The 17,642-nt window shown below is 40.6% G+C and overlaps 1 protein-coding gene across 11 annotated transcripts in view; it reads left to right on the top strand.

Annotated features, from left to right (window-relative positions):
* Window positions 1-17,642, top strand: part of ERC2 (ELKS/RAB6-interacting/CAST family member 2) — a 1,463,345-nt gene that overhangs the window by 497,619 nt on the left and 948,084 nt on the right. For all 11 annotated transcript variants that reach the window (XM_089681887.1, XM_089681886.1, XM_089681885.1 and 8 more), the window contains one exon: window positions 15,508-15,645. In XM_089681887.1, the coding sequence (XP_089538013.1) occupies window positions 15,508-15,645 (138 nt within the window). The remainder of the gene's footprint in view (window positions 1-15,507; window positions 15,646-17,642) is intronic.

Below are 17,642 nucleotides of genomic sequence, written 5' to 3'. Positions count from 1 at the left end.
GCAATGTGATTCACTAATAAGAAACTGCCTAGTACATCAAATGAACTCCTCATTACAGTTCATTGTTTTCTGCTTAGATCCCTAACCGGACTCTTGTAGTCCTGGAAATTTTTAACCTTGCTGTGGATAGGGCATATCAACACGGTAAAATGAGATCGGTAATGCGGAAAAATCTTGAAATCAGCATTCATTTCACACGTGACTTGAACAGTGATCACCCTTAAAAATCCTTCACCAGCTAGCGTGCATGCTCACCTCCCATTTTGGCCTATAGGGAATATAGGTCAAATGCGCTTTAATAGCAACCCGAATTCCAACCAGCTCTCCTTTGTAAGCGTACTTTACTGGCTTCTTCTCCAATTCCTCATCAGAAATCCATGTTCAAAAAAACATCAAAGGACATCTCATAGTGTAATACGCCCATGTTTCATGTATAAAAACCAGGTGTAGAATACTCAACTTTTAAGATCAGGCCAGCAGACACATACAAGCATTGGGAATAAAATACATAGGAACAGGTGTACCAAGCTGGCAGCCGCCGTCCGACCAGAAATTATGTCACCACACTTCCTTCCTATGTAGGCCATGTACATACCTCCTGAAGCCTACCTGAAAAACTCCCAGAGGTGGCATCATCCCATCTTGCTTTGTTGCTAGGGCATTGCTAAGACACTCCCAGCCTTTATTGCTCACCCTCACCATCACAGGAGCTAGCTCTCAAACCTCTGTACATGTGCAGTCCATTATCCTCTCTGTTGCAACATCACTGAGCTCAGAGCTTCTGTAACAGGGGGGAGAAAGAGCACATTCAAGGGGGTTTCCCATATGGAAGGAAAACATATTTGAAATATATTTTAAAAATGTTCTTCCCAAATATATTGCCATATATTTGAAATGCTAAAATTTTGGCCATATTCAGTATATATAGATAGATAGATAGAGATACACTGCATGTTGAAATGCATTTTTATTACAAAATATATGAAAAATATAAAAAAAAATACATTTCAAATATACTGTATGTCTTTAAATATACAAATATACATTTTTGGAATGCATTTACAAATATATGTAAAAATATATTTTAAAATTACTTTTTTATATGTTAAAAAAAATCTGAAGAATATATTTTAAAAAAATCATGTACCGTATTTGTTGGCGTATAAGGCGACTGGGTGTATAAGACGACCCCCTAATTTTCCAGTTAAAACATAGGTTTTGGGCTATGCTCGCCGTATAAGACTACCCCCCTTCCGAGGCAACACCATTTAAAAACATCAGATTTGATTAAATATACACCCACTGATTTGTCAGCCCGCTGGATGTGCGGTAATACTGTATGTACGGTAGCTTCGGCTACATACAGTACACCGCGCTGAGTAAAATCACGGCGAGCAATGAATTCTATTAATGACTACAGAGCCTGCTCGGATTGGCTGAGTCTTAGAGGCGGGCTGATGATGTCACAACCTCAGCCAATCCAAGCAGGCTCTGTATTCATTAATAGAATATATCGTTCGCTGTGATTGGCTCAGTGCGGTATACTGAATGTAGCCGAAGCTACCGTACATACAGTATTACCGCACATCCAGTGGGCTGACAGATTAGGGGCGTTCGTTTTGAGCCAGTTTGGCCCAAACGAACTAAAGGTTCACATTGTATACCCCGCGTATAAGATGACCCCCGATTTTTGGGGTATGTTTTTAAGTATAAAAAGTCATCTTATACGCAGGAAAATATGGTATTTTGTAATAAAAAACACATTTCAACATGCAGTATATATATATTTATTGAAATATATTTTGAAATATGTTGAATATGGCCAAAATTGTAGCATTTCAAATATATGGCAATATATTTGGGAAAAATATTTTTAAAATAAATTTCAAATTTATTTTTCTTCCATGTGGGTTGAATCAGCTTGGACTGTTTTAGAAACCTCCTAGTAACAAGGCAGGACAGGATGATGCCAACTCTAGGAGTTTTTCTTTGGTCACAGCTGCACAATTTGAACTAACTTTTTCAAGCTGACAATGCAAATGCGGATCACTCAACAGGAACATTGGCCAGTAAAAGATCTACCCATGTCCTGAGATCTGATGCCATTTAAAACCCTGGTTGTCCAGACATTACATTTGTTTAAAAAAAAAAGGGAATACTCAGTGAAGAGTTGCAGAGATATGCCAATACATTTGGAAATTTCTGTTCAAGAAAATAAGATATGGAAATGTTGAGGAGTGTTTGTTTAGAATATACCCTACAAGATATGATTGTCCATGGACCATGCTTGGTAATTTAACCACTCCCTGGATTATCCTATGTCACTTCTGAAAGGTGGAATCTGATAGGATTATGGCACTGGCTTTCCATTGTGTGCAATACTATAAAGAAGGTGTCGATTAGGAGACAATGCTCTTTACTGCTAAGTGAACACAGGATGGGCAGGGTGTGAGCAGTGCCTATCTACTTAACAAAGCCTTGAAAATGTGTCATTGTAATGCAGGGAACAAAGTTCGGGCATGACATTTAATACAGGAAACCCCTTTGAATCAAGTAATCACTACAAAATCCATATGGATGCTGTCACTCAGCACTTTTGATATTTAAACTATTAAGTTAGAAAGACTACAAGAAATCAGATTCCTTGTTTCCTTTATGGTTCAAAATGTAGTTTAATAATTTCACAATGAATTATTACTTTAACATGGGTTTTCCTGAGAACTTTAAATGTTCTGTAACTTAAAGCCCTGGATGTTTCGGCTCGCCGGAACAATCTTGTTAGATGATATTTTGGGCACATGTTCAGTGTATTTTACTTGATGTGTGAACTATAAAGAAAATGATTTAGCTAATTTCATTGTAGTGGATGTCTCAGGAGATCCTTGAGGTATAAATGGTTTGGTGGTTTTTCATGGAAAATCAACAACTGCCTAATGGGCATCAGGGCCAAAATGAATGTTCAGAGCTCTTGTGAAATAAACCTTTATTAGACACCTCTGCATTAAGACTGCTCAGAGTTTCCATAGAGACAATGTACATGTTTATATGTTTGTATGAAGGGAAACAATATTTTCTCAAGGTTTTCTTGGGAACAGTAAGTGTGAAGGTAGCAAATAAGGGGCAGTTGTGATGTCACTGGGGGCCTCTCATATTCTGATCTCTTTTCAACATTTATTTCTGTATTACTTGCTGATTATGTTCTTTGTAAATTACTATTTTTTTTGGTTGCCATCCATAATAGGAAAACTAATTTGGGAACACTGTAAATGCATTACAGTAAATAATTTCAACCAGAGAAAGAAAATAGGGAGCAAATATGTAGATGTCGCCTAAAGGAAACAAACAAGTTCTACCATTAATTTTATGGAAACGTTAAAGAAAAAACATCTGATTGGCTGTTCTCATTTCCATTTCACCAGTTTTAGCCTTGGTTCCCATCTGAGCGTACTGTGTGTACGGCAGCCCATTCATTTCAATGGACTGGCATACCTGCGGGGAAAGAATTCTCCAGCCCTTTTGTAAAATCGCGCCGCAGAATTTAAATATGTAGAAATACATATGACTAAATGTATTTAGGACTTTATCCCCTTAAACCTTTCACCTCTTTTGCAAAAATTTAAAAACAAATTAATACTCAATGTAACCTTCCTCTATCCGTGTTTGGTAGAACTAATCTAATAAAGACGGTGTGGATACCATAATTTTTATATTTCTTAATAACTCCCTTCGCTGGACATCATGTCCGTGCAAAAAAACTATAATACTATGATGGCAGTCATGTTAAGTCCAGGTGCTTTATTGAATTAAAGCCTTTCTAAAGCCCAAACCCTGTTTTAAAGTTTTGGATAGAGTAGGGAAGAATGGTTAAAATCTGTCAGATTATCCTGCCCTGGAAAAAACTATAACAATCTGGATCTCCAAAGGCCTCTTTCACATGGATGTTCTGATTGAGTCCGCCAGCCCGTTTTTCAGGCAGACCCGTTCAGAACCTCCATTCTCCTCTATGGAGCTGCAGGTGTAAACGGGCATGTGTCCGTTTTCATCCGACCACCCATTGGTCTGCAGCAGCGGAGTGGACCCAGACCTATCATCCGCTTGCTCAGTGGGGATCAGCGGAGAGATTGTGTGATGACATCATGTTGTTGGCCGTGGCTACGACGTGACGTCATCTTGTTGTGGCATTTTTAAATTGTTTAATAAGGTTTTTTACATATTACACTATGGGTATGCACCACTTCTTTTTTTTTTGGGCTAAATCCTAATATTGAAGGAGAGAGCCAGATGGTGAACATTCTATATGCTTAGAGAATCATGACTATAGGATATACCTAAGTGCTTATAACCTAATGGTCCACATCATCTGGCAAGAGGCTTTCCTAACTTGGTGGTGGATGTGCACTTTGCACGTGTGTGGGGACACCCTTAATATAAGGACTTTTTTTTACGTTTTTTTCACTTTTTTCTGTCACATATTTTCACTTTTGTGATATACAGTACTTATCATATGGATGAATTAATTTCTTTGCCACATACGTCTTTATGATCACTTACAAGAGCCAAACATGTGATTTGATTTTTGGCTCTGAAGGAGAGGGTTTACCCTTGAAACGCGTAAGCTGGTTTGGATCCCAGACTGCATCTCTCTGGTGTTGGAACACTCTGGGTCTGACTTGCTATTATGTTACGAGCTAGTGGCTTGATACAGTCAGGTCCATAAATATTGGGACATCGACACAATTCTAACATTTTTGGCTCTATACACATCCAAAATGGATTTGAAATGAAACAAACAAGATGTGCTTTAACTGCAGACTGTCAGCTTTAATTTGAGGGTATTTACATCCAAATCAGGTGAACTGTGTAGGAATTACAACAGTTTGCATATGTGCCTCTCACTTGTTAAGGGACCAAAAGTAATGGGACAGAATAATAATCATAAATCAAACTTTCACTTTTTAATACTTGGTTGCAAATCCTTTGCAGTCAATTACAGCCTGAAGTCTGGAATGCATAGACATCACCAGATGCTGGGTGTCATCCCTGGTGATGCTCTGCCAGGCGTCTACTGCAACTGTTTTCAGTTCCTGCTTGTTCTTGGGGCATTTTCCCTTCAGTTTTGTCTTCAGCAAGTGAAATGCATGCTCAATCGGATTCAGGTCAGGTGATTGACTTGCCCATTGCATAACATTCCACTTCTTTCCCTTAAAAAACTCTTTGGTTGCTTTTGCAGTATGCATTGGGTCATTGTCCATCTGCACTGTGAAGCGGCGTCCAATGAGTTCTGCTGCTTTTGTCAGCAGTCACATCATCAATAAATACAAGAGAACCAGTTCCATTGGCAGCCATACATGCCCACGCCATGACACTACCATCACCATGCTTCACTGATGAGGTGGTATGCTTAGGATCATGAGCAGTTCCTTTCCTTCTCCATACTCTTCTCTTCCCATCACTCTGGTACAAGTTGATCTTGGTCTCATCTGTCCATAGGATGTTGTTCCAGAGCTGTGAAGGCTTTTTTAGATGTCGTTTGGCAAACTCTAATCTGGCCTTCCTGTTTTTGAGGCTCACCAATGGTTTACATCTTGTGGTGAACCCACTGTATTCACTCTGGTGTCTTCTCTTGATTGTTGACTTTGACACACATACACCTACCTCCTGGAGAGAGTTCTTGATCTGGCCAACTGTTGTGAAGGGTGTTTTCTTCACCAGGGAAATAATTCTTCGGTCATCCACCACAGTTGTTTTCTGTGGTCTTCCGAGTCTTTTGGTGTTGCTGAGCTCACCGGTGCGTTCCTTCTTTTTAAGAATGTTCCAAACAGTTGTTTTGGCCACACCTAATGTTTTTGCTATCTCTTTGATGGGTTTGTTTTGTTTTTTCAGCCTAATGATGGCTTGCTTCACTGATAGTGACAGCTCTTTGGATCTCATCTTCAGAGTTGACAGCAACAGATTCCAAATGCAAATAGCACACTTGAAATGAACTCTGGACCTTTTATCTGCTCATTTTAATTGGGATAATGAGGGAATAACACACACCTGGCCATGGAACAGCTGAGAAGCCAATTGTCCCATTACTTTTGGTCCCTTAACAAGTGGGAGGCACATATGCAAACTGTTGTAATTCCTACACAGTTCACCTGATTTGGATGTAAATACCCTCAAATTAAAGCTGACAGTCTGCAGTTAAAGCACATCTTGTTCGTTTCATTTCAAATCCATTGTGGTGGTGTATAGAGCCAAAAATGTTAGAATTGTGTCGATGTCCCAATATTTATGGACCTGACTGTATGTTGTGAACCTGCATAGTTTGTACTGTATGTTTTTTATCTAGATAATGCACTAGGCTGGCGCGCCCTCTTTTCATTTAGGTTTTTGCAGTTGCTCCTCAGACTATACCAGCCCATTAGAGGGCAGCAAAGTCTGCTATATCTCCCGGGTGGTGTTCCAAAGGGAGCACATGTGAGGATTTATCCCTAGTCCACCACACTCATGCGCAGTAGGTGTTTTATACTTTGTTTGTTTCAGCCTTTGTACTTTAAGACTCCGTGCACACTGGGCACTTTCATAACACTGGTAGCATTAGCTGTGTAAAGTCGCGTCATATCCAATATATCAATGTGGTCAACGTTTAACATTTTTTGTAAACTGCCATTTCCTATAGGGAAAGTTAATTTGTCAACCTATATAGTAATTACTGTGAGGTGTCATATTAATGTGGTTAAGATTAACAATTTTTGTGACTGCCATTCCATATGGGAGGTAAACTGTTAACCTGCTGGTTTATATTGGGTAAACTTAATGAGTTTAATTGCCCCAATTTTTTGTTCATTTACAAGTGTCCTTGATCCATGGTGGACCTTGTCCTTGTTGGAGAGTGGTTTCTTCAGAATCTTGGATTTTGATACACAGACCAGAGTGGCTAGCTCACTATGCAAGATTCTGACCTATTGACCCCATATTATGCTCACATAAGACTCAGGGTAGTAGTACTATGGTATATTCTGAGTAAGTGTGGCCCGGGCCATTTTAAAGAGATAATGTTATCCATTTTATTGATGTGAATAGAGGATCCTTTGACCTAATAGGTCTGTTACCTAATTTTTGTAAAGTATATTAAAGCTATTGGTTGTTTTTACACCGCTGTTGGTTCTCTTTTAAACTACTGTTTTCTGAGGGTATTCTATGCCCTCTATTGTGTTCGAACTGACTTGGTGTCACTGACATCTTCAGTGACACCAATACAGTGATCAGTGCTAAAAAAAAAAGCACTGACACTGTACTAATGGCACTGGGCAGGAAGGGGTTAACATAAGAGGTGATCAAAGGGTTAACTGTGTGCAGGGAGTGTTTTACTATGGGGCCGCTTCAGTATGCTTCACTGTAATTACACTGCTTTGAATGGCTGTGCTGTGCACAGCTATCCAGAGCAGTGTTGTGAAGTGAAACAAAAATAAAGAGCCCACCAACCTTGCGCATTAACTCAGTAATTTTGTGATTTTATTACATAAAATATATATACTCACAAACAAGGCAGTAAAACAAGCATTACAGATCCTCAAAGGAACTAGGGAGTGTAGAGCCAGTGTGAGTCACGTCACGAGGGTAGACTCTCAAAGTGAGCAGGGGCGGACTGACCATTTGGAAACTTGGGCACTGTCCAAAGGCTCGGGGTCAGTAGGGGGCACCATGAGATGCCCCTGGTGCTTTTTTCATAGGCTTTTTTGAGTTTGGGCAAGGACACAGGGGCCCCATGATCCCCTATTGCCCAGGGGCCCCATGAGTTTTTAGTCCTCCCCTGAAAGTGAGGCTGACACTTTTCGAAGGGGGAACCCTTCATCAGAGCTCAGAATTACTGAGATTATGCGCAAGGTTGGTGCGCACTTTCTTTTTGCTTCATCTCACAGTATCGGTCAAGCTTCCCCAGCCTTGTTGTAGAGCTGCACAACCTTCCATGCACAGGTGGAATTGTTTTGAGGTTCCTCGATTCCTCCACCCCTGGTTTGAGTCCTAGAGCGCAGGAGGTGTTGTTTCTATATCTGCATCCAAAGCAATGTGCCCGAGCTGACAGGGAGGAGAACTGTTAGTAAACAAAACAGTCCTCCTCCCTGTCGGAGATCCTCGGTAATCACCGGGTGATTGATAGCCACAGCCACGAATGGCGGCGCGGGCAGGGTGCGCTCGCTGCTCGCACACGCCCCCTACCAGGAAATGCAAAATCACATATACATACATATATATATGTATGTATGTATGTATGTATGTATATATATATATATATATATATATATATATATATATATATACACACGTGATTTTGCACACCCCTGCCGCCCTGTAGCAGTATATCTGCTATAGGGCAGCAGGAAAGCAGTTAAAGCCTGTGTGCACGGACACATAGGATAACATGCTGGGGAGTTTACTAGCTGTAGAAAAAAATACCAAAATCCAAAAACTGCCGCTGTAAAAACATCCAGTGTGCATGAGGACTAAGGCCTGTGTTTTTATGTTTTTAAGGTAGTGATTCTACAGTTGCTTTTTACATTCTCTGTAAAAGTTAAAAAAAAAAAAAATGCCTATGTAATTTCTTATAAGGACCTTTCTGTGGCAGCAGTTCTTCCCATTACAAACAGGTAATTATATACAGTATATGAGGAATAGTATGTGGCATTCCTACACTTTTAAGTTTGCCAATATCTTCAAATAAAGCAGGTATAATTCTATTTCAGAAATGAAACACGTTGCTGCCGAGGCTCTGAACTCTCCGGCTATACTCTCATTCCAAGTCCATGAAAGACAAGACTCAAGATGACTTTGATTTCATTGTATACGCAGCGGAGTTGGCTGCATAGTTTGATTTCAATCACATCCCCTTTTGTCTGTTATATAAATCCATGTATGTTCCTGTTGTACAGTAACTCAATGCTTATCAGGTTAGGCGGTAATTCACTGTTTATCCACAAGCATTATCTGCTTAGTTTTTTTGTTGTTCTCATGTTAAACACATGTCACAGTAATATATATGTATAGCTAAACTAGAGAACACCAGTATGGGATTTGCTGTAATTGATTTAGTGCCAGCCTTTCTTTTCAGTGGTTAAGATGCATCAGCACATTCTGTTAAATGATGGAAAATCCTTCCTTCAAACAAACTGCCAGTATAATCCCCAAAAACAAAGGCGAGCCTCTCACTTTTATTGTAGTCGGTGAAGGAAAATACAACCTAAATAAACAAGTTTGGCTTAATTACCTTTAGAAAATGTGCAGTCTCTCCTGCCGCCTTCCTGTTTGATCTGCGGTGATCTGATATTTAATAGCTCAAATATTCATGGCAGGCTGAATACCTTTTTCTCCACCATGTGCTTGAAAGGTATAGAGAATGACATCTGTTTGAAGCTAATCTACAAAAACTATCTTAGCGCAAAAAAAAAAAGAAAATAGAAATTCTGTTCAGCTATTCTTGTAATCCAGGTACCCATTGCAAAGAATGCCAGATCATCGTTGTCACATGTTTTCTGTGAAATTAAGCACAGATTAATACAATCATGGACCCTGACCTGTTCCCAGCCTACTGACTGGACAGTATGGGAGCATTACCATACTGAGGAGTTAAAGGGATTGTATAGAGCAAAGGTCTCCAAATGTTCCAAACAAAGGGTCCTTCAGACTTTAGGAGGGCAGGATTAGAGCCAGTGAGGATACAAAATGTCCTGGACACAGCATCAGTGAGAATAAACATGGCCTCAGGGTTGATGGTCAGTAGAAAGAGTAGTGTCCCATCCTTGGTATTAGTGGGAAGAATAGTACACCAGCATTGGAAGAAGTGCTGCCCCATTGTGTGTCTCAGCGGGAGGTTACAAGAATGTGCATGTAATATAACAGTTATCGAGTGAAAATCCACAGTATGGCAGTTAAATGTGTAAACCATCTTGAAAGTCTTAATGTTAGTATGCATCATGAACAGTTTTATGAATGTTTTTTTTTTTTTATTTTTTAAAATATATATTGAGGTGAATATGGAATATTGCAAATTGGTATTAGCTATTCTTTTATCCCAGCACGTGGTTCTCTAGGCTACTTTTCATTTGTTTTTGAAAAACATTAAGGGCCAGTTCACACCATAGAAATGCAGTCCAGAGGCATTTCTGCATGCACATTTTTTATGCGTTTTTGGCATGTTCCCGTGCATTTTTTATGCTTTTTTGACACGTTCCGGTACGTTTTTGATGCCTTTCGGTTCATTTTTTCCCCTCTCTTTTTCTTCAATTTTCATAGGGACATGTCCGTTCCAGTGTATTTTTGTTGTGTTTTCGTGCATTCCGGAGCGTTTTTTGATGCATTTTACCATGTTCCAGTACAGTTCTGTGCAGGAAAAATGCAGCCTGTTTTCCTTTTTTTTCTGCATCTGGAATGCACTGGAACTGCAAGCACTGATGTGAACTATGACATTGACAACCATATAACCTAATTTCTGTGTGTTTTGGATTCAGAAAAAAGCACACTGAAAGGCATGTAGTGTGAACTGGCCCTAAGGAGTGGAGGGGAGAATTGAGCAATCAGCAGTGTTTGATCACTCAGTCCTCAGTGTACAGATGGCTGGGGACAGCTAAGCTGGGATCGGTGCTGCAACTATCTAGGTGAGTATGTTTTTTTCTTTTTCTTTTTTTTGTATTCCCATACTTCTGTTTTAAGGATTTACAAATCCAAATGGTTTTTGCCGTCAAACAAAGAAACTCCATTTTATCAGTGTAATGAGATCTTGACTGATTTGAGCTTTGTCATTTTGATTAATTGAACAAATTTTCGTGGAAATGTGTGTGTGTGTTTCAAATAACTTACTGTAACGAAGGTTGATTCAAGGATCATTTCTAATGGATTAAAACTGATACATCATATTTTGTGATCAACTGAATGTTAAAAGCAAACATTCAGTTTGCTTACATTTGTATAACGTTCATCAAACCATCAAGTGCACTAGGAATTTTTGTTTGAATTTTCTTTTGAATTCCCCTTAGAAAATCTACTAGCGTATGGCCAATTTTAGGGAGTGACATTTACTGTGAAAATTGTGTACAGATGTGTGTACGATTATCTCTGGATCTACAGTATGCAGTTCACTTCTGCATATATTTTTTGGTACAGGTACAGGTAGAAACACTTTTCATGTTGGTTTTTGATTTGTCACAGAATTTCTAATACTTTGATCTGGCACTTACAACCATTAGAAATTTTGCAAAGAGTACCCCCACCCCATTACCCAAGCTCCAATCTCCCTACTTTTGTATAAAGAATTATGCAGTGCTAAAAGAAGATGAGTAATCATAAAATGTCCGTGACTAAAAATGACATAAAACAAAGTCCCAATGACATAGAAGGTGTTGAACACCAAATGGGTAGACCCCGATCTCAGGTGTGTGACACAGAAGGTGTATAAAGTGACATAAGTGATACAGTAGATGGAACTTGTGATAAAAAATCCGTGACTCCTGTGGTGTGAGAATGGATGTGGATTGCACTAACCAGATAGCACAATCGCTTGTGTTTGGAGTATATAAGACCTACTCCTGGTTCTCTGGATCTGGAACACTGCAGACGGATGAAGTCATCAGGGCAGCAACCACCAGGTGTCATACATCCGGGTAAAGTAACCAGCCTCCAGATATGCCGATAACAGCCACCAGGGGGATCATGTACATTGGCATGTGTCAGGAACACAGGAATCACCTTCAAAGAGTGGGGCTCGCAAGAAAAAACGAGCCCAAGCAGAAAGATTTCAGTGGTGTTGTATTTTTATTAGTCGAAATAAAGTATAAAAGATGAATCACACTTACATAAAAATCCAAGATGGCTGCCGCGGTCATAAAGGCCATGCGGTGTGTACACAATACTTAGGGGCACCTCTCTAATGCGTTTTGTGTTCAGACACTTTATCAAAGGGCTTTCTGCTTGGGCTCATTTTTTCTTTGGAGCCCCACTCTTTGAAGGTGATTCCTGTGTTCCTGACGCATGCCAATGTACATGATCCCCCTTGTGGCTGTTATCGGCATATCTGGAGGCTGGTTACTTTACCCGGATGTATGACACCTGGTGGTTGCTGCCCTGTTGGCTTCATCCGTCTGCTGTGTTCCAGATCCAGAGAACCAGGAGTAGGTCTTATATACTCCATGCACAAGCGATTGTGCTATCTGGTTAGTGCAATCCACATCCATTCTCACACCACAGGAGTCACAGATTTTTTATCACAAGTTCCATCTACTGTATCACTTATGTCACTTTATACACCTTCTGTGTCACACACCTGAGATTGGGGTCTACCCCTTTGGTGTTCAACACCTTCTATGTCATTGAGACTTTGTTTTATGTCATTTTTAGTCATGTACATTTTATGAATACTCATCTTCTTTTAGCGCTGCATAATTTTGTATACAAATGTGATTTTTAGGTCTTAGAGGTTTACCTGTGTATGCCAGCAGCTATTTTTACATTATTATTCACCCAGCGCTCGTATATTTCTATTGTACATTTCCAATCTCCCTACTGTTCACCACCTACATACAGTTAGGTCCATATATATTTGGACACAGGAACAATTTTAGTTTTTCTCAAAACATATTCAACCTATAGTTATATAATGGATATGGGCTGAAAGTGCACACTCTCAGGTTTAATTTGAGGGTATGTACATCCAAATGTAAGGAAGTGTTTAGGAATTACAGCTGTTAAGAGTAGCCACCCCCCCTTTTTTCAAGGGACCAAAAGTAATTGGACAATTTAATGAAAAGCTGTTTTATGGCCAGGTGTGGGCTACTCTTTCGTTATTTCTTCATCAATTAAGCAGGTAAAAGGTCTGGAGTTGATTCTAAGTGTGGTGGTATTTGCAGTTGAAATCTATTGCTGTGAACCTACATCATGCGTTCAAAGGAGCTGTCCATGCAAGTGAAACAGGCCATTGTAAGGCTTCAAAAACAAAATAAATCCATCAGAGAGATAGCAGCAACTTTAGGAGTGGCCACATTAACATTTTGGTACATTCTGAGGAAAGAAGAATGCACTGGTGAGCTCAGCAACATAAAAAGGCATGGACGTCCATGGAAGACAACAGTGGTGGATGATCGCAGGATCCTCTCTATGGTAAAGAAAACCCATTCACAACATCCAGACAAGTGAAGGACACTCTCCAGGAGGTGGGCACATCATTGTCAAAGTCTACAATCAAGAAAAGACTTCACAAGAGCAAATACAGAGGGTTCACCAAAAGGTAAAAAACATTCATAAACCTGAAGAATAAAAAAGCCAGATTAGACTTTGCCAGAATACATTTAAAAAAGCCAGACCAGTTCTGGAAAAGCATTCTTTGGACGGATGAAACTAAGATTCATCTGTACCAGAATGACGGGAAGAAAAAAGTGTGAAGGCTTGGAAGAGCTCATGATCCAAAGCACACAACGTCATCTGTAAAACATGGTGGAGGCAGTGTGATGGCATGGGCATGCATGACTTCCAGTGGCACTGGGTCATTGGTGTTTATTGATGATGTGACAGAAGACAGAAGCAGCCGGATGAATTCTGCACTGTTTAGAGATATTCTGTCAGCCCAGATTCAGCCAAATGTAGAAAAGTTGATTGGACGGCGCTTCACAGAACAGATGGACAAAAAAAGCAAACCAGAAGCCTTTACAGGAAAAGAAGTGGAATATTCTGTAATGGCCAAGTCAATCACCAGATCTCAACCAAACTGAGCATGCATTTCACTTGCTGAAGGCAAAACTAAAGGCAGAAAGATCCACAAACAAAGAACAACTGGAGACAGCTGCAGTTAGAGCCTGACAAAGCATCAGAAAGGAGGAAACCCATTCTTTGGTAATGTCCATGGGTTCCAGACTTCAGGCAGTCATTGCTAGTAAAGGATTCTCAACAAAATATAAAAAATTTGCATTTTATTTATGATTATATTAATTTGTCCAATTACATTTGAGCCTCTGAAAATGGAGGGACTGTGTATAAAAATGGTTGCAGTTCCTAAAATTTGTACTTGATATTTATGTTCAACCCCTTGAATTAAAGCTGAAAGTCTACACTTCAAGTTCACTTGGATTATTTTTATTATTTTACAGGATTTATATAGCGCCAACAGTTTGCGCAGCGCTTTACAATATAAGGGAGACAGTACAATTACAATACATTTCAGTACAGAAGGAATATGAGGGCCCTGCTCGTGGAGCTTACAATCTAAAGGAAGGGGGAGGTGATACAAAAGGTGATAGCTACGGGGGATGATCTAGTGGAGGTGATTCAAGTACAGTTCTTAGGTGGAGGTGGGGTAGGCTTCCCTGAATAAGTGAGTTTTCAAAGATCGCCTAAAGGCAGACAAAGTGGGGGCTGACCAGACATACTGTGGTAGGGAGTTTCAGAAGTCCTGGAGGCGAGCGTGGGAGGAAGTGATGAGGGAGCTAGAGAGGAAGATGTCTTGGTAGGAGCAGAGTGGGCGATTTGAGCGATATCTGTGGATGAGGTTAGTGATGTAGCTTGGGGCAGTGTTGTGGATGGCTTTGTAAGTTGTGGTTAGCATTTTGAATTCTATACGTTGGGTTAGTGGAAGCCAGTGAAGGAATTGGCAGAAAGGAGCAGCAGTCACTGATCGGTTGGTAAGGTGTATGAGTACATGAGCAGCATTCATAATAGACTGAAGGGGGGATGACCTGTGTAATGGTAGACCAATGAGGAGGGAGTTGCAGTAATCAAGGCGGGATATAACCAAGGCGTGGGTAAGTTGTTTTGTGGTGTCATTGGTCAGAAAGGGGCAGATTTTGGAAATGTTCCGGAGGTTGAGGCGGCAGGATTTAGCCAGTGATTGGATGTGGGCCCCAAAGGAGAGATCGGAGTCTAGGATTACGCCTAGCACCCTGGCATGAGGGGAAGGACCAATGGTTGTGCTGTTGATCTTAATGGTAAAGTCATGAGTGGGGGATCGGGGGGGAGGAAATATTACAAGCTCGGTTTTGGAAAAATTGAGTTTAAGATAGTGGTGTGACATCCATGCTGATATGTCGCTTAGTAGATTTCTGATACGTGAGGAGATTGAGGGGGTGAGCTGGGGAGTGGAGAGATAGATCTGGGTGTCATCAGTGTAGAGGTGGTATTGGAAGCCGTGGGAGGTTATCAATTGGCCCAGGGAGGAGTTGTAGAGAGAGAAAAGGAGGGGCCCAAGGACAGAACCTTGGGGTTCCCCAACGGAAAGAGGGAGAGGAGCGGAGGAGGAGGAGTTGTATGTAACGCTGAAAGTGCGCTGAGAAAGGATTATTTCATTTTTAATTTATTCTGGAGGCATACAGAGCCAAAAGTATAAAAATTGTGACTGTGTCCAAATATATATGGACCTAACTGTACTTTCATACCTACCTATCCCCAGTGGCACAAAGCTTCACTTTCTGAAACAATGGTTTATTAAATAAAGGCCTCCCTAAATGTGTTATCTTTAAACTGATACATTTTTTTCCTTTCTTATAGATTGAAAATCTTCAAGAACAGCTTAGAGATAAAGATAAACAGCTTGGGAACCTCAAAGATCGAGTCAAGTCACTACAGACTGATTCAAGTAATACTGACACTGCTCTCGCAACATTGGAGGAGGCTCTCTCTGAAAAGGTAAAGGTGTCCAGAGACCGATACAGGCTTAGGGATCAATTTATGGAAATGGAAATGTGCGGTTGCATCAGAATTCATGCAAATATTTTGAATACAATCATTTTGAATGTTTTTAATCTGTGTGAAATGTTAGTGGCTGTAAACTCTTAGGTATATCCAGTGAAGGGATTACCCTGTCCTCACCGAGGCTGGTTATTTGAGTTTGTGAGTCTCAAACTCACAGGAATAAACTAGTCAACAGCCAACACAGTGTTTACTGCTGAAGAGATTTACCTAACAAAATTAGTTTTCTGTTCATGGATGAGACAAAATAGTGATGGGCCGAACACCCCCCTGTTCGGTTCACGGTTGAACATTCAAACCTAATGAATGTTCGACCGCAAACTTCAAACTTAATGCAAGTCTATGGGACTCGAACTTGTAATTTCCATTTTGAAGGCATATATGCAAGTTATTGGCCTTAAAAGGGGTATGGGGACTCGGGTGCTGCCCTGAGGAACATGAATCCGTGAAAAAAAGAATTTAAAAAAGTATTGTTTTTAAAGGGGCAGTCATTTTTAATTGCTTAAAGTAAAAAAAAAACCTTTAACTATCATACCTTAAACTACCTGCAAAGTTGCACATCTGTACAATGTATAGAACCGGCTGCAGCAAGACTGACATTTTTATTAGGGGTGCCCCCCTAATCCATACCAGACCCTTTAGGTCTTGTAGGAAGGTTAGAATGGACCCCACAGTAAGAAATTTTAAAAAATGGTAGGACTTTTAAGGAGAACCCCACCTCCCAAACATGGTGGTGGTGAGGGGGGGAGTGCATGAGGTTCCTTCTAAAAGCCATACCAGGCACTTTAGGCCTGGAAAGACTTTTAAGGGGAACCCCACCCCCCAAAAATGGGGGGGAAGCATGTGATGCCCCCTAAATTCCAACCAGACCCTTAATCTGAGCACAGGCCTAGCAGGCCAGGAAAGAGGGAGATGAACGAGCGGCCCCCCATCATCCCTGGGGCTTACCAGGCCATGTGCCCTTGGCACTGCTGATGGGGACAAGGGCTTCTTCCCACAACCCTGGTCTGGTGGTTGTTGGGGTCTGTGGGCAGGGGAGCTCATTAGCATTAGGGTACCCCTTTAAATAAAGGGGCACCCTGATGCTGCCCCCCCTCCTTGTGAATGAGTAAGGGGTACTTGTAGCCCTACCCATTTACTAAATGATTAAATTGTGAAAAAATAAACACGCGAGACATTTAAAAAAAATCCTTTGCTGAACAAAAAACAAAACAACAGTTGACAGTTTTGACAAGTCCTTTATTAAAAAAAACAAAAAAAATGGTTCTATCATTGTAATCCTTTGTGAATCATGGTGTCCAGCACTGTCATGGCTACGCCAACTTGCCGAAATTAAAAGAAAATGATGCTCGCCGACTCGTCCACACCTGCCAAGCACTCGCCTTAATCTGACAGGTCTGACAGCTGCTGGTCAGATGTAAACAATTGGGCAGCGCTAGTGGTGACAGCACTGCTAGCTGCTCCCAAATGTGCTGTGATTGGCCAAAGCATTGCACCTGACCTGACTTTGGCCAATCACAATGCAGTGTGAAAGCGCAGTGCATTGTGGGCACGGCTGGCGAACAGCCTGCTAAACACCCATACCATTCATGTGTTAGACAAACACACAAACAGCCAATGCTCGAGTCGAACTTATGTTCGATTCAGACATACATGCCATTACTGATTGTATCACATTCACATTTGCACATTTTTCCCAATAGCATCGTTCACATGGAACCAAAAAAACTAATTTTGTCCCATTGGCAGCACAGGCACTTCTTTATATATTGTGAGTTGAATCACTGAAACTAATGCGGAAATGCTAGTTCATTTTTGCAGAATGAATGTACACGCAGTTTTGCTTGACGAATAGCTATGCACATTTTTCTATTACAATGGTGTTTATTGATAGTATCAAGTTATCAGACAAATCCAAGGTTAGAAGTAACAGT

Source organism: Staurois parvus, unplaced genomic scaffold, assembly GCF_062004578.1.
Source record: "Staurois parvus isolate SC_StPar_1 unplaced genomic scaffold, SC_StPar_1.0 ptg000282l, whole genome shotgun sequence".
In the NCBI taxonomy this organism is placed as follows: Eukaryota; Metazoa; Chordata; class Amphibia; order Anura; family Ranidae; genus Staurois; species Staurois parvus.
The sequence above is the reverse complement of the archived record's forward strand: the minus strand, read 5'-3'. Positions and strand labels throughout refer to the sequence as shown.